The 24755-nt window shown below is 41.2% G+C and overlaps 2 protein-coding genes and 1 long non-coding RNA gene across 3 annotated transcripts in view; all 3 read right to left on the minus strand.

Annotated features, from left to right (window-relative positions):
• ITGA4 (integrin subunit alpha 4) overlaps window positions 1-13772 on the minus strand; it is a 92860-nt gene extending 79088 nt beyond the window's left edge. The window contains exons 1-2 of the mRNA XM_060622074.3: window positions 13464-13772; window positions 12978-13099 (exon numbers count right to left, since the gene is read on the minus strand). Of these exons, the coding sequence (XP_060478057.3) occupies window positions 12978-13099; window positions 13464-13669 (328 nt within the window). The 5' untranslated portion in view covers window positions 13670-13772. The remainder of the gene's footprint in view (window positions 1-12977; window positions 13100-13463) is intronic.
• On the minus strand, window positions 3275-7626 carry LOC132671362 (uncharacterized). The gene is made up of 2 exons (XR_013557245.2): window positions 4993-7626; window positions 3275-4950 (listed from the first exon to the last, which is right to left on the minus strand). It is a non-coding gene; the product is annotated as an uncharacterized LOC132671362 (long non-coding RNA).
• Window positions 13690-14938, minus strand: LOC132671361 (uncharacterized). Its single transcript, XM_060622077.3, has 2 exons — window positions 14829-14938; window positions 13690-14139 (listed from the first exon to the last, which is right to left on the minus strand). The coding sequence occupies exons 1-2, from the start codon at window positions 14859-14861 to the stop codon at window positions 13690-13692; spliced, it is 483 nt and encodes a 160-aa protein (XP_060478060.1). The 5' UTR covers window positions 14862-14938.
• Between the last annotated feature and the right edge of the window lie 9817 nt (window positions 14939-24755).

The raw sequence follows: 24755 nt of genomic DNA on the forward strand, positions 1-24755 counted from the left end.
AGTTAAGTACATTCGTCACCATCCCTGTGTTTGTTGTTACTTGTATCACTAGTTTTCACATCATCGCTCAAGTGCCAAAGTATGACAGACCATGGAAGACTAGATATTCAATCTTGAATGTCACCTCATGAAGGCAGGTTGGCTATTTTGTTGATTGCAACATTCCCACAGAACAGGACCTTATGGACAGTAGGCAGGAGCGAAATACGTATCTGCTGAGGGAGGTAATACCTTTTACCGTCAAATCTTGAATGATGATATGCCTACAAAATTTTCACCAAACTCTCAGGGATTTAAGCTTTGGAGAGGTCTTCCTTCACTACTCTGTCTCTCCTCTGAAATATTAACTCCCTTAAGTATTAAGACAGTAACAGATGGTCTGAAGGGAAACCACATTTACAGGTTTGAAGATCTTTACAATGTGTGCTCTGGGAATAGGACGATTTAAGGCTGAGAATCAGCTGGGGCCTCCAGGAGATGCCTATCTTAGAGGGTTTCTGTGAGGATTTGGGGGAGTAAATGAGATACCTAGGAAGTGCTTGCGTCAGAGCCTAGCAGAGGAAGCACACAAATGATAGTTGACGTTGACATTATTATTACTTTAAGGATTAAGCTAACCATGTTTAAGCTGCATGTATGTCCTTTCATATATCCTCCTCCGTAAAATATTTATGGCATATCACGGTCAGGCCTTATCATTCACATTTCACTCATTTAATTTTCACGGGAGCAGCAGAGGACTACGTTATCAATCCCATTTTACAGATGAGCAAATTGAATCTTAAGGAAGGAAGGTAACTTCCTTGAATCCATGGGGCTGATAAATGAAAAAGATTAGAATACAAAAGTCAAAAACTTGTCAGAAATCGAAGACCTCTGTTATTTCACACTACTCTATGGCGTATACAATAGAACTCTACAAATATTTCAGAGGTGTGAATTAACTGAGATCAATTTCACTTTCTAAATCTTTTGTTTCAGCTTCAAATGTGTAAAATACCACAAACCTGCCCATAGACTGTTGATTCAACTGTCCGGTGCTCAAGAAAAATGTCACTGACTTAGTCCCTATCTCATCCCGCCCTTTTCCTCAATTTGGATCAGTTCTCAGTATGCTGGCATTTCCACTGAAGAAGGCCCAAGGGGAAAGATCAGACCCCAAGTTCTTCTTTCTATAACTTGTTGAGAACTTGGGTGAAATACTTTGTGAGTGAGAGAGCCTGGGACTTTTGCATGCAATGACATGTTTGGTTTATCTGCCCGCGTCACACTGCTGTGGCTTCCCCGTTAGGGGAAGCACTCAGTCGGACATTCTCCATACTACAACAACATACACATTTATCTGACCTTTCCAAAATGTGATGTTAATTTTAAGTTTCAGAAAAATATTGAAAGCCCTTCCCCCACCAATTACTTTTTTTTTAAGTTGAAGTTCTTTTCCATTGAAAGATGAGTCCTGTATTTTTCAAATTTTTCTTAAATAATTCTGAAGAATGGATGAACATTTTTCTCTTCTCTGTTGTATAAAGAGTCATTTCTTCAGCATATCTTTATTTGTAGAAGCAATAGTTATTGAGTAAAATTAATCACATAATTCTTTCCTCTACCTAAATTCAGAATATCAGAAAAACATATGGGATTAAGCTGAAAAATTCAATTCAAATATGAAGAGTATAAAATCTACCATTGGAGGGTTATGAGGATTATATAAAATTTACTCTTAACAGATACAAGACTGCCTGGTACCTAGTAGGTGTTCATTAAATGGGAAATGCTTCTGTTCCCCAACATCCCCCCACATTACATTGATTTGGACCAGCAGAGGGCGCTCACAGTGCTGTGAGATTTGATCAGCGGCATTCTGCTCCTTAAGCCAAGTGGCCCCTTTTAGTTTTTCTTATCAAATTCTAATTACTATTAAATCCATTATTTTTACTATATTAAACTATGTACTTTTCCCACACACCAAATAAGATGTGGCGATGATGCTTCTAAAAGATAACAGTGATGTTTATGAACTCAGTAGCAATAACAATAATTTTGAGTCATGAAAAGGAAAATACCCAGGTTTTAGAGATGATATGGGACGTGAGAGTACTGAACTTCCAAGACCATTTCCTCCAGCTTGTCTGGAGTCAAGATATAAAAATAAGCAAACAAGAGGCAAGATATCAAAATAAACATCAAAATTAGAAACCAGTCTCAAAGTATTTTCTTTCGGGGAAAACATGTATTTACACGCCATATTCTCAGGCTTCCTGGTCCATATCTGACAATGACTAATCATCACACTCAGTTTACGTGAGACAGGGCTGATATAACCATAGGGCTGAAAAAGCCTGCTATTTCAGTCTTCTGTTTCATTTTATTTAATAGCCCTTTTTTACTTTATAATTTTATTTATTTTGCTTTATTGTATTCAGAAAGAGGTGGATGTCCCCAAGCAGAAGAGCCAAGTTTTAGGGTTGCAATTTTATAAATCTGGGTTGATCCTGAGTCATCACTAGACCTCAAAATTCTAGAAAACCAGGTCACTTATGAGCTTAATTCTAGGTTCGGGTTCTCCTCCAGGGACTTTAGGCCCAAACTTCTTCAAATTCCTACAGAAAACCTAAACAAGTTTTATTTTTATTTTTATTTTTAACTAACTATAGCAGAAAAGTGTACCACAACTGATACATTTGGTGAGCATAATTTAAAGAGGCACTGTTGTCTTACAACAACTAATATTTATTAAATGCTTCCTATGTACTACATGCAAACATATATGAACTCATTTAATTTTCATTATAGCCTTATGAGCAGATATTGTTATTATCATAATCCAAATTTTACAGATGGAGAAACTGAAACAAAGGGAGATTAAGCATCTTGCTCAAAGTGGGAAAGGAAGGATTCAAGTCCATGCTGTCAACCGCCACCCTATACTACCCTTCAATGATTGCTATTAGTACTTTTCCCTGTGAAGCAGGGAAAGAATCCAAATATTGACGTTATTAATAAACCTATACTAATTCTCTGTCTATAATAACCTACTATTATAACACTAATTTCCAATATTAGGAAATAAGGAAAGAAAATTCTCTATTTCCATGGTTTGCAATTCATCTCTTGGACTTAGGGGTTCATCTGAAAGACTATCACTAATATACGGATACCATTTTGAGTGTCTTTGAAACAAGAACAATACAAAAAAGTAAAATAGAAAACAAAAACAAAAACAAAACCTCCAGGAAAACCTGCCCTCACTCAATGGTAGGTGGTCAATATTGAATCACTGTGCTTGGTTTTGGAACTTACACGGTAGGATGGAGGAGGTCCGGAGGATGCAAGGTCTGAAGTACGTGAAAGAAATAAAAGTCAGTCAGGAACTCCATGGCATCATCCAGTAGAGGGTCAGACTGAGATGAGGAGTTAGGGATGTCAGAGGACATGTCTCTGTCCAAGGTTCAAAGGATGGGATAAGATGTTATGGAGACAACGGTTTGTAGGCAAAGTGATGTGCTCAAGAATAGTAGAAAGCTTTCACAAGAAACCAAGAATGGTATCAGGTGAGGTAGACCTAGAATGATTTCACAAATGTAGCGTATACACTGAAAGAATCTATATAGGGTGTAATGTTAAAAGGGCACCTCTAATCCATTTCACACAATATTTCCCATAAAAGAGATTCAACAACTAAGTCTGCATGCTTACTCTTTCTGAACGTATTTATTGTGAACTATAGTATTTCAAATAATTTACAAGAAAAAAATTCTTCCCCCCCCCCCAATTCTTGGGGGTTAACAGAACAGACATCAGATATCAGAACAAACACACTGCTTCACTGACCGACCACCTGTAAGTCCACTTCCATGGTCCCATTTGATGCTTCCAGCTATCTTTAAAAAAAAAAAAACAACCCTGTTTTTAAAGATGGTCAGTTCCAAGCTCCCTATCTTAGGAGTGCCCATTATTGTTTAGATTTCCTGGTATGAGCAGGCAGAATCTCTGGAAACCAAGGCTGGCCCAGACCTCCTGGGATGATGCTCACGTGTGCAGCAGAGGAATCACCCAAATCTGAGAAATGTATCCATCCATTTCACATTTATTGAGCTTTTACTACACTCTCGTCAAAACTGGTCAGAACTGGCTCAACTACTCAGGTATCTGCTCTTCCAGGAACCCTTCTCTCATCAACCAAACTATTTCCTCTCCCCACTGTGTCTCCATCATCACGTTTATTGCATATTCTCATAATTAATGATCTAACGTTTACCTGTCTCTCATCATTTAAACTGAATTCTTTGCGAGCTTCAAAGTCTTACTCAACTTTGTATTCCCAGTACCTAGCATAAGTAACCAATAAAATGTGTTTAATCAATGAAGGAAGAAACCGGATAAAAAAAGTTGTTGACACCTGCTACCAATATTTTCTCGCTCCTCACTTCTCAACTCTCTGTAGTCTGGCTTCACCACTAAAATTGGTCTGACTAAAAGGTTAGTCATGAACAGTTTCTCTCTATATTCAATGAAATCTCCTGAGTTCTTACCTTGCTTGACCTCTTGGCAACTTTCGATACTGCGAACCACTCATCTCTTCTCAAGATCTCTCACCGTTTGACTTCCATAATGCCATACTGACCAGATTTCCTTGCTACCTCTTTGGCTCTTCCTTCTTAGTCATTTTCTCAGGCTCCTCTTTTCTTCTCCAGTTGTTAGAAACCATGGATGAATACTGGTGTCATCTGGGGACCTTTGGAAACCCTAATGCCCTACTAAGGATTCTGCATTCAATTCCATTTTGTAGAGGGTGGGGTGGAAGAGTGGCTTCTACACCACCAACAAGCAATCTTCTGTCACTAGCTGGGTCAATTCACTAGCTACAATTCAACTCAATTCTAACACTATCTATCCAGAGATTGCACCCAATCCCACAGGTTAAGGACTTAGTCCTACAAGAGTGCCCCTCTCCCAATACACATACACATACACATACACATACACATACACATACACATACACATACACATACACATACACACACAGACACTTCAGAGGCCAATTGAAAGTCTAGGTCGTCAGCTATACTTCTGGCCACCTGGTCATCAGAGGTTCCAAATTCTCCATCCCTGGGTTTGACTGATTTGCTAGAGCACCTCACAGAATTCAGGAAGGCATTTTACTTACTAGATTACTAATTTATTATAAAAGGATATAACTCAGGAACAACCAAATGCATAGGGCAAGGCATGAGGAAAGTACTTTCTCTAAGTACTCCACTCTGTTCACTAGCCCAGAAGCTCTCCCAACCCTGTCCTTTTGGGTTTTTATGGCCACTTCCTTACACAGACATATCTGATTAAATCATTGGCCATTTGTGATTGATTCAACCTCCAACCCCACTCCACATCCTGAAGATTAGGGGGTAGGACAGAAAGTTACAACCATCCAATCATATGTTTGGCTCCACTGGCAACCAGCCCCCATCCTTAGGTAGGGTCCAAAAGCCACCTCAATAACAAAAACACCTTTGTAACTTTCTTAGAAAATTTCAAGACTTTTAGGAGCTCTGTGCCAAAAACAGGGAATAAAAGCAAATATATTATTCTTACTATAAATCACAATGTCACACCTATCTAGACCCACCTGCAAAGATTTTTATTTATTTAGGATGAGAACTGGTACTCTTAAAGCTCTGCAGGAGAATCCAAGTTTCAGCTAGAGTTGAGCAGCACTGCTCAAGCCAATTGTCAAACTGTAGGAATCCTCTGGATCTATCCTGGACCCTCTGATCTATTCAGCCTAGAGTTTCCAAGTTAAACTCATTCACTCCCATGGTTTTGATTATCATCTCTATGTCAGTTGCAGTGAACTCTGAATTGCCAGTACAGACCTCTCCTTCCCAGCAGACCCATACATCCAACTGAATACTAGATATTTACTCCTATGTCTTCTGTGGCCAACACCATCATCCATCCAACAGCCCAGGTTGGAACCTTGGGTAACACCTTTGGAAACCTCCTTTTTCATCTCTCTCATTTAATAATTACCAAGTAAGTCCTATTGAGTCTGTCTCTTAAATAACAGTAGAATATCTATTTTGCTCCATTCTTGCTGCCAGTGCCTTAATACAAGCACTTATCATAGGTAGCCTAAATTATAACAAAATCTTTCTACAACTGTCTTACTACCTTCAGCCTTGACTCATTTACTCCAAAGCATTCACTACTCTGCAACCAGAAGTATCTGTCTAAAACACAAATCTGATTAGGTCAGTCCCCAGGTTCAATTACCAGTGGGTAATTCATACTCCTTAAAGACAGCTCACAAAGTTGTATTAAAAATAATCTCCAACCTACCATCCACTTCATACTCCACAGTCCAGTCATACGCGTATTTCTTGCACTTCAAAGATGCCATGCTCTCAAAGACTTCAGGTCTTCATACACACCGTTGGCTCTGTCTGGCACCCTTTCCCGTAAACCTCTTCCTCTAGCCAACCCCCGAGTTTTACTCAGTTCTCCAGTTGAACATCAATTGATCAGGAAGCCATCACCTTACTTTCTATTTCTAATTAGATTAGATGTTCTCACCCCACTTTCCTATAAGAACCTGAGCTAGAGAATGTAAACCCCCCTGGGGGCAAGGACCGTGTTTCTTTCTTACATCCAAATTCTAGCCCTTTTGCAGTTCTCAGTAAATGACTGAAAGAATAAACAACCCACGTGTACAATAGATTGCCATATCTGGCCCTAGAACTGTTGCTAAGGGGAGATATTCTTAATCATTAGGAATATTAGTGGGTGACCAAGTAAACTCAAGGCAAAAAGCAAAATGCATTTAGAAAACCTCACCTCTCAAATTCAATGGCAAGCATTCTTTAAAGATGAAGTTTGGGAAATTTCTGGAAATCAGGGAACTTACGTTTCTTAACATGATAGTTTATTAATGAAGCTCTCTGTCTTGATTTTCTGCATGATTAGAACCTATGTTCAGGGACAAGTTTTCAAAATGACCAGTCTGTATCAGCTTCATAAGCTACAATTTAAACAGTTTGCAAATGAAAAAGTTATCAAGAACATTATTTGAAGTTGCAACATTATTTGAAGTGTGAGGTTTGTTTGCCCTTCAATGTTAAGCTAATAATTCCTACAAATCAGGCAGAAGTGAGAATGAGGTAATCATTAGTTTAATGGCACAATGCTAATTAAATTCACCTCTTCCAAACAGGTTATTTAAAATGAGCCAGGAGGCTGACTAGGGTGATAAAATTCTAGAAAGAAATCTGAAGGGGAATAATGATGACTAACTTGCGATGGATCACTGTTCTTTCCAGTAAAGAAAAGAGAGGCACAAGCAAGAACTGTAAAGGTCTAGTAACTATACAGCACTTGTCTGGGAAAGAAAAGTGAAAGTCCTATTCATTTACACACAGATGCTGGGGAAGCACCTGCTACAAAGTTGGTGTTTTCTCATGCAGGGAATTTATAATTCTCTGGGGCAGTGCTGTCCAAAAGAAATTACTATATAAGCCATATGTGAAGTGTTCAATCCTATAGTAGCCACATTAATTTTTTTTAACATTTATTTATTTTTGAGCGACAGAGAGAGGCAGAGCATGAGCAGGGGAGGGGGAGAGAGAGAGATACAGGATTTTTTTTTTTTTTTTTTTTTAAATTTTTTTATTTATTTTTGGGACAGAGAGAGACAGAGCATGAACGGGGGAGGGACAGAGAAAGAGGGAGACACAGAATCGGAAACAGGCTCCAGGCTCCGAGCCATCAGCCCAGAGCCCGACGCGGGGCTCGAACTCACGGACCGCGAGATCGTGACCTGGCTGAAGTCGGACGCTCAACCGACTGCGCCACCCAGGCGCCCCGAGAGATACAGGATTTGAAGCAGGCTCCAGGCTCCAAGTTGTTTGTTAGCAGAGAGCCTGATGCAGGGCTCAAACTCACCAAATTGCAGGACCATGACCTGAGCTGAAGTCGGACACTCAACCGACTGAGCCGCCCAGGGGCCCTTATGGTAGCCACATTAAAAAGTAAAATAAACAAAATTAATTTAAAAAATCTCCTTTATGGGTCGCCTGGGTGACTCAGTTAAATATCCTACTTCAGCTCAGGTCATGATCTTGTGGTTTGTGGGTTTGAGTCCCACATCAGGCTCTGTGCTGATAGCTCAGAGCCTGGAGCCTGCTTCAGATTCTGTGTCTCCCTCTCTCTCTGGCCCTCCCCCACTTGCACTCTGTCACACTCTCTCTCAGAAATAAACATTAAAAAAAAATAATAAAAATAAAAATATACGTCATTTAACACACCCAAAATATTCTCATTTACATATGTAATCAATATTAAAATATTTATTTTGACATATAATTAATATCTAAAAAATTAATGAGTTATTTTAATTCTTTTTTTTATACTAAGTCTTTGAAATCCAATATTACAGCACCTCTCGCTGCAAACTAGCTACATTTCATGTGCTCAACAGCCACATGTGGCTACTGGCTACCATATCAGGCAGTGTAACCGTGTAACTTTAGACTTTTATTACCCAGATAAGTGTGTGTGTGTGTGTGTGTGTGTGTGTGTGTGTGTGTGTGTGTCTGAGTGTAGCAAGCATATAATGCTATTAGTGGTGACTCCAAAGTAATAAAAGACCTGAAATACCTTCTGAATAACCAAATAAAAACAATCTGTTTAGTATAATTTTAAAGTCATTTATGTATTTTATTATATTCTAATGCTTTGAATATTGGTAATCCATGGACAGTCTATGATTACATAGAGTTCTGGAGTCATCTGTGATCACAGTTTCCTTTACAAAAGCCTCAACAGGGGTGCCTGGATGGCTCAGTCGGTTAAGCGTCTGACTTCAGCTCAGGTCATGATCTTGTGGTTTGTGGGTTCGAGCTCTGCGTCCGGCTCTGTGCTGACAGCTCAGAGCCTGGAGCCTGTTTCTGATTCTGTGTCTCCCTCTCTCTCTGCCCCTTCCCTGCTCATGCTCTGTCTCTCAAAAATAAATAAATGTAATAAAAAAAATTTTTAATAAAAAAATAAAAATAAAAATAAATAAAAAATTTAAAAAGCCTGAACAAGAAGTGCCTGGGTGGCTCAGTCAGTTAAGTGTCTGACTCTTGATTTCAGCTCAGGTCATGATCTCACGGTAGTCAAATTGAGCCCTGAATGGGGCTCCACACTGAACGTGGAGCCTGCTTGGGTCTCTCTCTCGCTCTCTCTCTCTCTCTGACCTTCCCCTACACACACTCTCTCTCAAAATAAGTAAGTAAACATTTTTTAAAAAGCCTCAGCAAAGACACAGAACATCTGAGTGGAAAAGCAACTGGACATGTGAAGTCACTATGGCCTCCTCAGACACAAAGTGTTCATGAACATATCTGGGCTCAGGCCTTCCTGATGGGGACACCACCTTCCTTTGGCTCGCAGAGGGAAGGAGGGAAAAAGTGTGAGGAGAGACACTTCTTAGGCAGGCAGGGAGGTAGAGGAAGCCTGTTTGCAAGCAGGGTGCAAAGTGCCTCTTCTACAATGAATTCACTTCACTGAAAGGCATATCTTACTCTCAACACCTTACACCCTGGACGTTTTAGACCAACGGGCATCTGCTGCTCACTTCTGATTATGGCCACAGTGAATACACCACAGTGTGTGACAACATCATCCAGGGGTGGAGGCATGTAATGGGAGGGTATTGATCTCCTCTTTCAAGGGAGGAGTCCATCTGATTCAAACTTTGATCTGAAATTCTGAAACCTAAACACCAGTCCACGTGAATAGTATTGAAATTACTAGGAGATGGGCACCGTTTTAAGAGACCTGCCAACTTCATTTCCTTGATAGTAACTGAAGCCATTCCAAGTGAAAGAAAACACCTTACTGACACGGCAACCATAGCTCAGTATTTAATTGTAAGATTTTGTTGGTTGAGTCAACAAGAAAATATTTCTCACCATGTTTCATCTCAACTGTTACCTCTTACTTTATGCATGTAACTTTTTGCTTTGTTTATTAATTACCTATTTATTACCCTCAACCTGACTATAACAGATAACATACAGATAGAGATTTAAGTAGAAAATAGAGACTAAAAGAAATAAATTAATGCTTTTTAAATATCTGTTCTATGTCAGGTATTGAGCTAAGCATTTTCTATACATTATAGTGACCCACATTTGAGACAGGAAAACTGAGGCAATCCTCATAATCTACAGAATTAGAATACTGTGTGTGTCCATAGTTACATAAATTTTTCTTAAAGCTTCTTCACAGAAAATATTACATAGTTCACAAACCTGAAAATCCTTAAATGTCTTTCATGACCATTTTATTGTTTTCAGTGCTTCTCTGCTAGACTTCATCCCCAATCCCTTATTTTACAGCTTCAAGTGACTTGAGTTTGTTCTGAATGGAAACACGATTTCCTTATTTAAGGAACAGAAGGTATATTGTTTAAAATGTTATAGGAGAGGCAACTTCAGTCAATTCTTTTGCAAATATGCCAAGCTATTATCAAGGCTATAAGTGTTTCAACCAATGGATTGCCTGAAAATCTTGTCTTCCTTTTTGCTGTTTATCTCAATCAATATCTTTTTGTATTGACTGAAAATGTGAAAGTTAAAAATGTCATTTGGTGGGGCACCTGGGTGGCTCAGTTGGTTAAGCGTCTGACTTTGGTTCGGGTCATGATCTCACAGTTCATGAGTTCAAGCCCTGTGTCAGGTTCTGTGCTGACAGCTCAGAGCCTGGAGTTTGCTTCGGATTCTGTGTCTCCCTCTCTCTCTGCCCCTCCCCTATTCTCTCTTTCTCTCCCTCTCTATCAAAAATAAATTTTAAAAAATGTCATTTGACTTATCATTTCTAATTATTCTCCTATTCATCAATCAGGTTGATGACAATCAAACTTCCACTTTGCCTTTGTTCGTTTATCCATCCAATAAATCTTCACTTAATTCATGCTTGTTCCGTATCTACCATGGATACATTTCTCTGAGGATATTTCTATAGTCAATCTCTATGCTCCACATGCCCCCAAATTCAGGTTTTTCTTCCATTTTGATGGGCATTTTAATCTCAAATTGTGTGTAATATTATGAAGTGATCTTTCCAGTGAAACACAGACATCTCGAAATAGATTCGGTGCCCTTCCAGACAGGAAGTAGGTACTAAAAGCCAGTAGTTATGATGCCATGGATCAGGAAACCGTGACAGGACAACAGAAATGCAACTTCTCCTTGCTGAGACTTTGTCAAGATCCTCTGGCAGACCAACTCTGTGTCCTCCAGTCACTAATTCTTCATCCCACAACTGTCTCATACAATGAAAATTATGCTTTGCAGAATTATTCCAAATGGGTAGGTCTGTGAACGTGTTAGGCTTTCCTAGTCTGCCTTTTGGGGATGGAAGATAATTAATGAGAGGCTAGGGTTTATTCTACATGCTGTACACCACTGCTAGACTTTTATGGATGCTCTCTGAGTTATGAGCATACTCTCTTTGAATTCATTCTAAATGAGGGAAACCAGCTTCCCAGTTGGCGAAAAAGCAAGGACTACTCTAAAAAGAAAAAGGGATTAAAGATGCAGTAGCTTATCCCAATAGGCTATGGCAAAGATAAATATGAAAAAGGTACCAGTTGTAACCTTTTATTCACCACTCACAGAGAACATATCAGTACAGCAGACAACATATTGGACTCTTCATTTAATTTTGTTTGCACTGAAGACACACACAGGAAAGGAAAGGGCTTGGGCTTTGGAACCAAGCTGACTGGACTGACCTGAGATCCCATCTTTCACTCATTAGCCGAGTAACTTTAGAAAAAATACTTGCAACCCTCTGAGTCACAGAATTTTCACGTGTAAAGTAGGAACAATGCCAACCATGACCCACTGGTGCTTTGAGGGGAAAAAAAATTAAGTAATTAAGTAACATATACATATAGCAGTGCCTAACAGTGTTTGGAACAAGATAGGTCTAAATTAATATTAGTTCCCCTTTTTTCCTCCATGTGTCTACAAAACAAATTTGTTTTTGGCTTTGACATGTGAACTTTCTCCCCTCCCCCATGAAAACACATTTGTTTTTGCCTGTTTGTTTGTTAAGTGGTTTTATTTATTTTTGAGAGCGACAGAGACAGAGTGCAAGCAGGGGAGGGGCAGAGAGAGAAAGCGAGACACAAAATCCAAAGCAGGCTCCAGGCTCTGAGCTGTCAGCACAGGATCCCACCTGGGACTCGAACTCACGAACAGCAAGATCATGACCTGAGCTAGTCGGCCGCTTAACCCACTAGACACCCAGGTGCCTCAAAAAACACATTTGTTTTCAAGTTGTCGCATAACTAAGAAGAGACATTAAAAAATGACTTCAAATAGATGTATTCATTTAACATGAGTGTTTGGGGAGAGAAAAATTGACAATTATATCTTAGTCCTCATTTAAATTATATTAACAATGGAGATGCCAATTTTTCCTTGTTCTCTTCTTTTACATTTCATATTCTACATAAAACTATATCATTTTCTTTTTTAGAAAGTCCTTAAGCTAAATGTCAGGATATGGGATCAACTCCAACTGCTTTCCCTGATCTGTCCCTTAGCCTTTTCTTTAACAAGGCTGATAGGTCAAAGATGGAAATAAAATTCTTAAGTGATGGCTTAGCTGGATCCTGTCCCTAATGTGCTGAGAGACTTATTTAAAATGTGTCTTACATGAGGAGGAGAGAGGGAGAGGTGAAGAGAATGTATCATAAGAAACTTTCCTCTCCAGAGTTTTGCCAGAGTACTGCAATCATTCTCATAAGCAAAAGGGAGAAAAATGTTGGCAGAAAGAAGGGAGTCACTTTTACACTACCAAGGTTAGAATGGTTTTGAGGGAAGGGTGAAAATCACTCACTTTAAACTAGAATAGGCAACATGGAGTTTTCCACGACTTGTGCTACCCCAGGGTCACTCGCCCCTGGTCCCAGGCCCAACTCACCCAGCTGGAGCTGTTCGCACGTCAGGTCTGGATTCTCTCCGATCTTGCATCTGTAAATCGCGCCAGGATTGACCACTGAAGCGTTGGCGAGCCAGCTGGCGGTGGGCGCCCCCACTACGAGCCTAAAGCGAGAAATGTGCACGTGCACGCAGACGTGAGCCGTGCTGCCCACTGAACTCCTGGTCTCTACACGCTTGCAGCTGGCAGCGGGGCCGATCCCCTCCCCCCTCCCTCCTCCGCCCACCGCCTCGCGCACCGAACCGCCACCCCGGACCCGCAGCTCCAGAGCCTTGCGCCAGAGCGCACCCGAGGCGTGCCACCCCGAGATCGGCTCGTTTCCCGAGCAGACCCTACGAGCTGGCCGTCGCAGCGCTCCCCTTCTGGCTCCTCCAGAGGGAGGAAAGTTTGAACCCGGCAGGGAATCCCTGAGGCGCCCTTCACTCGTGGCTCCCAGGTGCCCAGAGCGCCGAGCCCCACTCCACTCACCATCGGTTCGCCCCGTGGCTGTGCAGCACCACCGAATAACCGAAAAGGGTGTTGGGGGGGCCCTGGTAGAGCAGCGCGCTCTCGGTGTCCACGTTGTAGGGGCGCCCGGTCGGGACGCCCAGGCACAGCAGCAGCAGCGGCAGCAACACCACCTCCCGGACGGCGGCCCCTCGGGGACCCGGCCAACACCTCGCTTCCCCAGCCATGCGCTCTCGGACGGGAACATTCAACACCAAAAGGCCGCTGTCCCAAAGTTGCGCTGGATGAGACGGTCGGCCAAGGGGAAGAGCGCCCCAAGAGAAGTGCAGCGTGTCCGGCGCCGGCGGGCGGGAGGGAAGGAGGGAGGGAGGGAGGGAGGGACAGAGGAAGGGAGGGGAAGTCGGGCCGCCGCGGGCGGAGCAATCTGAGTTGATCTGGGATGCAGCACGCCCGCCGGGCCCCACGATCCGTTTCTGCAGCCGGGAGGTGCGGGCGCTCGCGCGGTCTCGGGGCGCCCGCCGCTGGGTGGGGTCCCGGGCGTGGTGCGGAGGAACAGGACCCTGCGCCGTCTCACCCCGCGCGTGGCTGTAGGGGGCGCTAGGGGACCTCCGCTGTGTCGGACGCGCGCCCGGGCTGGGGCCTCCAAGCCCGAGGAACGCGGGATGACTTCGGGCTCCTGGGCTTTGCAAGAGTGGAGCTGGAAGGGACACGGGACTTAGCCTTTTAACCTTAGTTAAGGCCTGCTTGCGGAGCGGCGTGGCCCCAACCTGCCCCGCGCGAGCACCGCTATGAGCATAGGGTCTCCGTGGCCTGCCCAGCGTGGCCCAAAAAAAGCCAGCCACAAACTCTGGCACCAGGACGGAGGCAGGGAACCGTCTGGATCCTTCGTGGATAGTTAAGGTCTGTCTCTGATTTGCAGGGGCGTAAGCAACCGCTAGAGAAATTAACAAGAGGGCCGCAACTAGAAACAAAAAGAACTCCCTGAAAGCTCCTGAGGCATATTTTGGTGACAAAGACGTTATGGCTATTCACTTCAGGACTCAGTGCCCTGCACCCTTCTATGCCCACTTCCTTCCTCCCCAAGCTTCCTCTAAAGTACCGGCTGCGTTCCTGAGGCAGACTAGTGGTGAGCTGGTCAGGGTGAATGGCACAAAGTTTATTTCGGCTGTTGCTGAGTCCAACAGGGAGGCTGGGTTAAGGAAGCAATGACTTGCCTCACTTTAACGGATATCTCCTTCTGGTTCTTGATGCTCCTACTTTCAGGTATCCATCATTGCCACCGGACACACCTGCCATCAGGGGTCTAGACCCACCCAGTATGAGGTGAAGAGACAGATACCATAAGAAGCCCCTGAAAATGCGCTGGAGACCCACAGCACTACATACCTGAAATGGGTGATGATTTTTATCCCAGTGCATTCCAGGTGTGCCTTAAGTTTCCAGAGCAACCAGAAAGAAGCCATAGATAGTTAAGCTGATATTTGCAGGAGATGCAGGTTCAGTTATTAATTATTGCTGTATGGATTTTAAAAAAGAAAGAAAAGAGGCTCATTAAAACCAAACAAATAGCACATCTTAAGTTGTAATGGCAGACACATAATTAAAATACTTGTTCGTCTTTTCAGCATATTTATGGAGCAGTCACTATGCTAAGCCCACAGGATACCACCGTGAGCAAAGCAGGACAAGCCTTCAGGAAAATTTTTAGCCAAGTGGACGATAGACAAACTTTGGATGACTAGGAAAAGTTCTGAATGCCTTGGGAACACTTTAAACGATAGTTTAAGGACAGAGGAGTGAGTTAGGCTGAGCAGTTCGAGAGGAGGGAGGAGGGATGTGCCCAGAAGGCCAGATAAAGGAACATGGAGAGGAGGCCTTGGCTGGATCATTTATCTGCCCACACACAGGTGAGTACTACAGGAAGCTGACTAGGGAAGCAGGAACACATCGTGAACATCCTAAGCCAGGTTAGGAATTTTTAACTCTGTGCTGGGGTGGATAGGAAGCTATTGAAGGATTTGTCTTGGGTTGCAGGTTTGCAACAAAAAGTCTGAATACAGAAAAGCTAATTTGGGAGGCTCCCACAACAATGCATGTCAAGATGGCATTGCCCTAAACTAGGAAAGGGGATGGAGGAAAAAATAGACTCAAGAGATATCTGAGAGTTAGAACCCAATAGAACTTGGTGATAGTACTGTTAAATATGCATGTAAAGCTGAGAAGAAGTCAGAGTGTGTCCGTTTGGGATCTGAGTATGTGGTGCTAATTCATAGAGAAAAAACACAGTGCGGGAATGAAGTTATGCATGTGTGTGTGCACAGGTGAACATGTATGACTGGCAGGTGTTGCTGAACTAAGTTTTAGACAGGTGGAGTTTGAGATGTTTGTGGAATGTTAGGATATTCTAGCCATATCCAATCCAATTATTTTTACTCTTTGGCCAACAGACAAAACGAGAGGAACAGTAACCCTCTCTCATTATTTGCAACAAAGTAAAAGGGGAAAAAAAAAAGCTGTGTTAAATCTATTGTAAAAATGAAATGAAATGGCTTCCAGAAAAGTAGTAGCTATGAGGCCCATGGTGAAGGGTCCCACTCTGTTTTTCCACTCAGGGTATATTTCTTTCTGGGTAGATCTATGTGCTGATTTCAACCCAGTCTACAACTAGCTCAGGTTGTCATCATTCTGAAATCAGCGGTCCCTCTGGTTTGCAGCCACAACATTTTCAGTTGAGGCTTGAGAAGCAGATATATCAAAAGCATTCCCACACCCTCCAGACTCCAACCACGCCACTGACCTCAACACCTACCTCTTTCTTTCCCTCCTTTACCAAACTCTTATGCAATGAAATCCACTCAACATAATTTTTTTCATCACATAATTAAGAAGGGTAGCAGTCAATAGGGCACTTAATAAGGCAAGAACTTATTTCTGTGATTATGGTTATAATTTCACCACTTTTCCAGAAAAACCACCCATAACTACTTCACACCCTATGTTAGTTAGCCCTGAGTTTCCTTCCTCCAAGGCTTATAGAACAGTTCACTGTTCGTAAGTCAGTAGAAATAAAGGGTGTTTGTTTCATATTGCTTTGCAAAAGCCTGAAGATACTGCTATGTCTCTAATCAATGCTTTTGTAGGAAAGTGTGAGAATCATGTGGGGGGAGGAGCACGGGTGGGGAGAAGAGGAGGACTTTTCAAAATGACTTATGCCTACATTTCACCTTCAACTAAACTTAAATGTGCACTCATTCAGTTAATATGTGTCATTTGATCAATAGATTTCAAGTGCCTACTGTGTGCCAGGAGCCTCAGCAAGGACTCAAAAGATGAAATAGCAGGTGATCTCTATCCTTGGTAAGAAGTCCTCCCCAGTAGAGAGGACTCTAATAAAGGCTCACCAGCTTCTCAGAATAAACATTCCTCTTTCTTCAAAACCTCTCTTCTTGGAATACTACCTTTTTGAGATTTTTTCCCCTTTTCTATCCAGCCACTATGAGTGTCCTTTGCTGGCTCTTTTCTCTACACCACACATGTTGTAAAGCCCCGGGGCTCCATTCTTAGCCCTCTTTCCTACTCTTTCTCCTCTTTAGGAGATCTAACCCATTTCCTGCGTCTTTCAGTACCAGCTACGTAATATTATTAAATACCACTATGAATCCCCAATTCATGTATGTCTCCACGTTTCTCTTGAGAGCTCCAGGTTCATAGGTTTTATGAACATATGTTTAGTGCCTCTCTACTTGGATGTCCAGCGGCCATTGTGAACATAACATATCTAACCCTGAGTTCCGTTCCTCATTCAAGACTAAACTTTTCCTCCACCCAGTGTCTTCCTTTCGAACAAATAGCACTCCATCTGCCCACTTGTTCAGACCAGAAGTTTGGCAAATAATCCTTGATTTCTTCTTCTCTCTATTCCCCACATCTACTCCATCAATCGTCAAGGTCTATCAATTCAACCTTCAGAATGTATCTCAAGTTCATCCGTTTATTGTCTTCTGCCCTGCTGGTATCCTCTTCCAAGTGCAGAAACCTCATCTGGGCTTCTCACCTGGTTTCCCTACTCATCTCTCTCCACACTATCAATTTTCGACAAAGAAGCTAAAGTGAACTTTTAAATTCTATCAAATCATGCATGCTACTCCCTAGCTTAAGTCCTTTAAATAATTTCCCACTGCTTTTCCAGTACGGACTCCACGGGGCTGACACGGACCCTAGGACTTTGCAAAATTGCCATTGGCCACTTGCCCCAGGTCACTTTCTTTAGCTACACAGGCCTTTGTTAATTTCCTAAATGCATCACAGTGTTTTCACCCGAGGGGCTTTTGTTCATATTGCTCCCTCTGCCGGGACACACAACCTCTGACTTCTCACACGATTCTTTTCTGTCTTCAGTCTCAACCTAAAGGTCTCCTCACGGAGGATTTCCTTGCCTATCCATTTAACATAGGCCACCATATCGTTCTTTCACAGACAATGCTCTCTATTCTCTTCAGAGCTCTTTAACTCATAATCGTACATGTATTTACTTCATTTTGTCTTTCCTTGTAGAATATGAGCAGAGAACACTTGTGTTGTGTTGTTGCAGTTGTTCACCACTAAATCTCCAGCACCTGACATTCTGGCTGGCACAGAGCAGGTGCTCCATAGTAGTTTTTGAACGTCCCTGGCATGATTTGGACTTTTTACATTATTAATGCCATAAGCAGAGAGAAACCTGGATGTTTATGAGCTTATTGTTATGCATTATTACACGCAAAGCAATGTATGAAGTCTCTTGGCAGATGCAAAGACATATAAAGATAGGTCTTACTCTCAAGCAGCTTGTAATTTTCAAGGAGACAGATGACATGCCTCACAGAACCAGACAATACAGTCAAATATGAATGTCATCTACACTGGGGAGAAGGGACAGTTGGTTGCTAACAAATGGTGTAGGCATAAAGGGCAGTCTCAAGACCCAGATTTAGGTAAATATAGGGCAGGGAAAATGAAAGAATTGGTATGATACATTGGGTAAAAACTTGACATGAATTGCCAAGTACAGGTAATATAAGGAGAAATAAGGTAGCAGGGGCATTTTTAGGGCAGGTGACCGAAACAATGGTGATACTGAAAATAACAATAGAAAAAGCAACAGAGGAAAGAGTGGGAATGGAGAGAAAGGGGGAATGTGTTTGGATAATGCTGGGTGAGTTTTAGAGATGAGCCTGAGAAGGTGGAATAATTATAGATATGTCTAGCAAGTGTTATTTTTTTCTTTTTTCTTTTTCTTTTTTTTTAAATTTTTTAATATTTCTTTATTTTTGAGACAGGGAGAGAGACAGAGCGTGAGTGGGGGAGGGGCAGAGAGAAGGAGATATAGAATCTGAAGCAGGCTCCAGGTTCTGAGCTGTCAGCACAGAGCCAGACACGTGACTCAAACTCATGAACTGTGAGATCATGACCTGAGCTAAAGTTGGATACTTAACCAACCGAGCCCCCAGGTACCCCATACTTTTTCTTTTTAAAAAAAATTTTTTTAAGTTTATTTATTTTGAAAGAGACAGAGACAGCAAGTGGGGGAGGAGCAGAGAGACAGAGGGAGAGAGAGGGAATTCCAAGCAGGCTCCATGCTGCCAATGCAGAGCCCGATGTGGGGCTCGAACTCAGGAAACCATGAGATGACATGAGCCAAAGCCAAGAGTCAGACACTTAGCCGACTGAGCCACCCAGGTGCCCCAGTTTTATTTTTTCTTTACTTTTCAAAATAATTGAAGTAGGGGAACCTGGGTGGCTCAGTTGGTTAAGTGTCTGACTCTTGATTTTGGCTCAGGTCATGATCCCAGGGTTGTGGAATGGAACCCCACGTCAGGCTCTGCACTTAAAATGGAGCCTGCTTAAGATTCTGTCTCTCCTTCTCTCTGCCCCTCCCCCACTCATGCCCGTGCTCTCTCTCTCTCTCTCAAAAAAATAAATAAATAAAAAATTAAAATTACTGAAGTATGCAATATGTAAAACATTTAGTGATGCATAAAGAAAATGTTTACAATCTCTCCCTGCTTCCTTTTAATCCACCCTTCTGAGGCACCTCCTTCCCTTCCTTCAATAACTTGACTGCACTCAAGTGCTTGTCCCAAGGTCTGCTCTTGGGGCATTCAAACTAAGATAATACAAGGGCTTCTTTGTTGTTTTGTCTTTACAGTAATAAAGTTCTCAACAACAAACAGGAAGCTCCAATTCTTTTATCCTGAAAGGTACTATTAGATCAGATTTCCTGATTCTTGAATGTGAATATCAATGGCACATTTGCTTTTAAAGAAACATGAACCAATGCTTCTTCTCAGTCATCAGGGTTGAGAAACCTGCTGTGAAACTGTGTGGAACACACACTAGAATTCCTCCCTGGGAAAATGAGTCTGTAGCATTTATCCCAGGACTCATGCTCTACTGGTGAAAGTTTGACCTCCCCATACCTACAGATTGCACCTGTTTGCAGGCAAGCACACTCCCAGGTGCTGGAGAAGTCCTCAGGCAGAGAGGAGAGGCACGGGCTCCCTGGGAAGCTGCCAGTGTGCTGAAACTGTCTACCCAGCAGGAGGGGAGCTCAGGTAACCCCAGGTACTGGTCATTGAAGATGTCTGTTACAACTGCCAATCGAAACTTTGGATGGTTTACTAGTGTTGCTCAAACCTGGTTTTTTATCCCTCAAGTTTTCTCTGGTTGGTTGGGGAAAATGAGTAAAGCACTTAATACAGTGCTTAGCACATAATGAATACAGAATAAATAACAGCACTTACTCTTTCATCCTTCTTTTCTTATCATCATCATCATCATTAGTGATATAATTTATGTAGAAATAAAGTACCTATAGAAAGAAACAATGTATGGAAATCTGAGCTCAGGGCTACTGACTCATGTGAAAGCTTGTCTATGTTAATAAGAGGCATTTTCTGTCTGTAATTGCTTATATTTATTTACTCACTCAACAAACACTTAATGAACACTCATTATGCGTGGTTGAGACACACTGTGCATAACATGGTATAAAAATTTGGGATCCTTTTCCTTTTTTACATGTGCATTCCAAAAGGCAATAGGCAATAAATGATAATAAATATTTCCTCTTTTTAGTTTTGTGACTTTTCAACACACTGATGTACATACGTAGATGACATTTTTTCTACAGCATAACTATGAATAAATACATCATTGCCCTGCTCAGGGACTCCTAATGGTTCCTTCCCCAACTCAACCCAATTAAATTAGAATTTCTTACCTGGGGTTTAATACTGTCCATGCCTGAGTTCAAACTAACTTCCTTTTTACCTACCCCAAACATAGCCTATTTCTCCTTCCTTCTGGAAATGTTCCCTTTAGTTTGGGAAATCAACAGATGAAGAAATAACTACTTAAAGCAGTAGGTACCAAATGCCATACAAAATAGTATTTATAATGGAGAGATTCAACCGACAGAGGGACTTCTTCTGGCTGGGGTGTTTGGGGCAATTTTTCTGGAGTAGAAGGGCAATTTTGTGAAATTTTCTTTTTACAGTCTTTTCAAAACTCCTGAAACTACTGATACTTTATAACTTCTTAAACCAAGTCTATTTCATGCTTCAGTTCAGAAAAAGAAACAATTGCTCCTGTTGTTACAGCATATAGAGGACCTGGTATAAAACCATTTTCCCCTCAGAGCACATAGTTATTATGTGACAACATTTTATCTCATAAGTAATCTGACCTGGAAGATTGGATTTGTGCACTGGAATGATTTAACAACTGGTCCACGCAGGGATCTCAGAGGTTCACATGACACACAGATAGTTCACAATCTCTTCTATTATCAGAGGGTAGAGTCATTGCAAAAGTGCTACACAACATGTCTTGTCTGAATACTCTCATACGAAGACCTCATCGGGAAAAACAGTGTTCCTCGGCATTCTGGAAAGGGAAATGGTGAATAAGCAGTGTAAAATTGGTTAATCGTGGGTGAAGTTATATCACACAACAACCATTTATGTACCTGTGTTCCAATCACTTTGAAGACACAAAAGAAGTTAAAGATATGTTGGTATTCTTGAATTTCTGGCAACCTAATTAGACAACACACACTAACTTGAAACCAGAAAACAATTTCAAAGCAACAAACGAAATGCATTGTGAATATGGCACAAATTATATAATGTAATAGTGATGTATTCAAAGTAGCTAAATGTAACAAAAAAACAAAGTAGCTAAATGTTTTGAAGGAGGACTAAAGGAAAAACAAATCTAGTTTAATCTTCCATTTATCTAACTTTCCTTCTTTTCTTCTTTTTAAACCAGACCACTTTGGGAGAACATAAAAGATTATGCTTTGTAGACCAGATTAAAGATAAGAGAACAGCAGAGACTAAAATATCATTGGTAAATGGGGGGAATGTAAATAGTGGAAAGGGGCTATACCACTTTGTAAGGATAAGAGTGAGAAATAAGAAAAATAATGTATCAAAGTTTCCTGAATTGTTTAAAATCATACAGAAACTTCAGAATTATTTCTGATTTGGATTAGCAAAGTGTAATGAATTATGCTACAGGAACTAATTTTAGCCCTATCTCATGTCTGTGTGTTGGAAAACCAGCAGACAGTCTGGATGTTCTATTTTTGGTGCACACTGAAAATCAGCTTGGTTTATAACAGTTGCACACTATATTGACCCAGTAAAGTAAGTTTCCTTTGTTTAAAGAAACTAGAAAAACCATCTCGGTTTTAAAGCCACATGTTGTTCATAAGGAACTCATTAGATAGTGGGTACATGTGAAAAAGAATCCATTTCAGACCCATCTTTTTATTATTGTCCAAAGGACGGTAATACTAATTCAACATAATAATAATAATATAAACATTTTCTTTGTGGACTGTAGAGATATTTCTTACTATTTTCATGCTTCACATAGGAATAGGCGGGCTTGTTTTGTTTTATTTATTTTGAGAGAGAGAGAAAGCATGACTGGGAGAAGGGCAGAGAAAGAAAGGGAGAGAGAGAATCCCAAGCAGACTCCATGCTGACAGCATGGATGCTTAACTGCTAAGCCACCCAGGCACCCCAGAATAGACAGGCTTTTTTTTCTTTTTTTTTTTTCTCTTCTTATTTTTTAAAAAAAATGTTTATTCATTTATTTTGAGAGAGAGAGGGAGCGAGAATCCCAAGTAGGTTCCATGCTGTCAGTGCAGAGTCTAACACAGGGCTGGATCTCATAGACCATGAGATCATGACCTGAGCCGAAAACAAGAGTTGGACACTTAACCAGTGAGCCACCCAGGTGTCCTGGAAGGCTTTTTTAAAACTGGTTTTAGACCATGCAGTGATTTGGGAAACCCGAAGTCTAATAATGAAGTGGTCTTTATATTTTTTTATAGCTTCTTTGTTATTAAAATGAAAGGTTTCATTCCAATTGTCATTAGTGTTATTTCCGTTTCCAAAATGTTACTGTTTTTAGTTACCATACACAGCTGGAGAACTTTGTTCTTTCAGAACCTGCAATAGGAATCAGGAAATGACATAGACAGACAGGCAGGTGTAGGGTGTTCAATTCAGCTGATAACTATTGAAGAAGGTGAGATGATGCAAGCAAGAAGAAAAATATGAATACTGAATAAATGTCAACATTTATGTATCCACATATCAAAATCTATAATTGGCTGGGTATCTATCAATCAATCATCTATCTATCTTTTCTTTATCATATGCTGGCTTAGTTAAATATGTGCAAAATAGAAATGTTTAACTTTTCTTTCCAGAGTCGGGTAACACTCTTTTCTAGCTGTGATACTATGATAAGAAATATGTATTTTGCTCTTTTTTTAAAACATTTTATTTATTTATTTATTTATTTATTTATTTATTTATTTTTGTTTTGAGAGAGAGAGAGAGAACAAACAGGCAAGAGGGGAAGAGACAAAGGGAGAATCTTTTTTTTTTTAAGTTTATTTATTTATTTATTTATTTTGAGAGAGAAAGCGTGACTGGGGAGGGGCAGAGAGAGATGAAGAGAGAGAATCCCAAGCAGGTTCCACACTGTCAGCTCAGAGCCCATGTGGGGCTCAAATCCACAAAGCATGAGATCATGACCTGAGCTGAAATCAAGTCATACGCTCAACTGATGGAGCTACCCAGGTGCCCTTATAGTTTGCTCTTTGTCCCTAGCTCCAAGCCAGGGCTCCTAAAATCTCATAATTTCATAAGTGATAAAGATGAAAGAACCATCTTGATTATAGTATTTGGGTTTTGTTTCCAGCTCCTTGAGTAGCTGTGTAAGGATGAAGTTGACTTTTAGAAAGCCTCTGAAAACGAGGGCTGGCTACCAGATGAACCAACCATGTGACTTGAGAGTTGGAACTTTCAGCCCCATCCCCCCAACCTTCAAGAAGAGAGCAGGGAGGCTAGAAATCAGGTTCCAGCACTAAGGACTAATGATTTAATCAGCTGTGTCTATATGTTGAAATGTCATAAAAATTCTAAATGTTGGGGTGTGGAGAGCTTCTGGGTTGGTGAGCACTGAGGTGCTGGGAGGGTGGTGTGCTCAGAGAGGACACAGAAGCTCTGCATGTCCCCCTACCCCTGTACCTTGCCCTATGCATCTCTTACCTGAGTTGTATCCTTTGTGATAAACCAGTAAAGATAGTGTTTCTCTGGGTTTTGCAAACCAAGCTAGCTAATCATTGAACCTAAGGACAGGGTCACAGGGAAGCCTGAGTTTTAACCAGACAGTCAGAAATAGGGGGGGCTCAGGCTTTTGACTGGCACCTTTTTGGTCGGACGGAGCCCTTAACTTGTAGGGTCTAAACTAACTCTGGGTGTCAGTGTCAAAATTTGAATTAAATCTTAGGATACCCTGATAGTGTCTGCAGAGAATTGGAGAATTACCTGGTATGGAAAACCCACACATTTGGTGTTAGAAGTGATTAATGTAAAGAAAAGAAATAGGTTTTTCCTTTACTAGTGTTTCACAATTGCCTTCCCCAACACTCATTTCCCTTTGTACTCTTCTAGATGTGGTCTTCTGATAAATGATAAAAAAAAAAATTGTACGTGTATGGATCTTTACAATTTACAAAGTACTTTTTCCAAGCTGCACTAAGGTAGCTGTGAAATAATTATCAGTAAAGCCTGAGATCCCAGGGGTATTGTATAGGTGCAAAGGGAAACAATACAAAATGCATCATAGTAGCCAAAGCTACACTTTTACATTAAAAAACATATGTATAGGGACATAATTTTCATCTCAGGCTTAATCTGGAAGTCACTCTTCTCATGAATAGATGAGCAACTAAGAGCAGCACTGTCA

The sequence above is a fragment of the Panthera onca genome, chromosome C1, assembly GCF_046562875.1.
Source record: "Panthera onca isolate mPanOnc1 chromosome C1, mPanOnc1 haplotype 2, whole genome shotgun sequence".
NCBI lineage: Eukaryota > Metazoa > Chordata > Mammalia > Carnivora > Felidae > Panthera > Panthera onca.

Coding starts and splice junctions, on each gene's coding strand:
- LOC132671361 (XM_060622077.3), bottom strand. CDS start 14,861: ATGCACTGGGATAAAAATCATCACCCATTTCAG. Junction 14,140..14,828: donor AAAATCATCACCCATTTCAG/GTATGTAGTGCT, acceptor TGTCCCTTCCAG/CTCCACTCTTGCAAAGCCCA.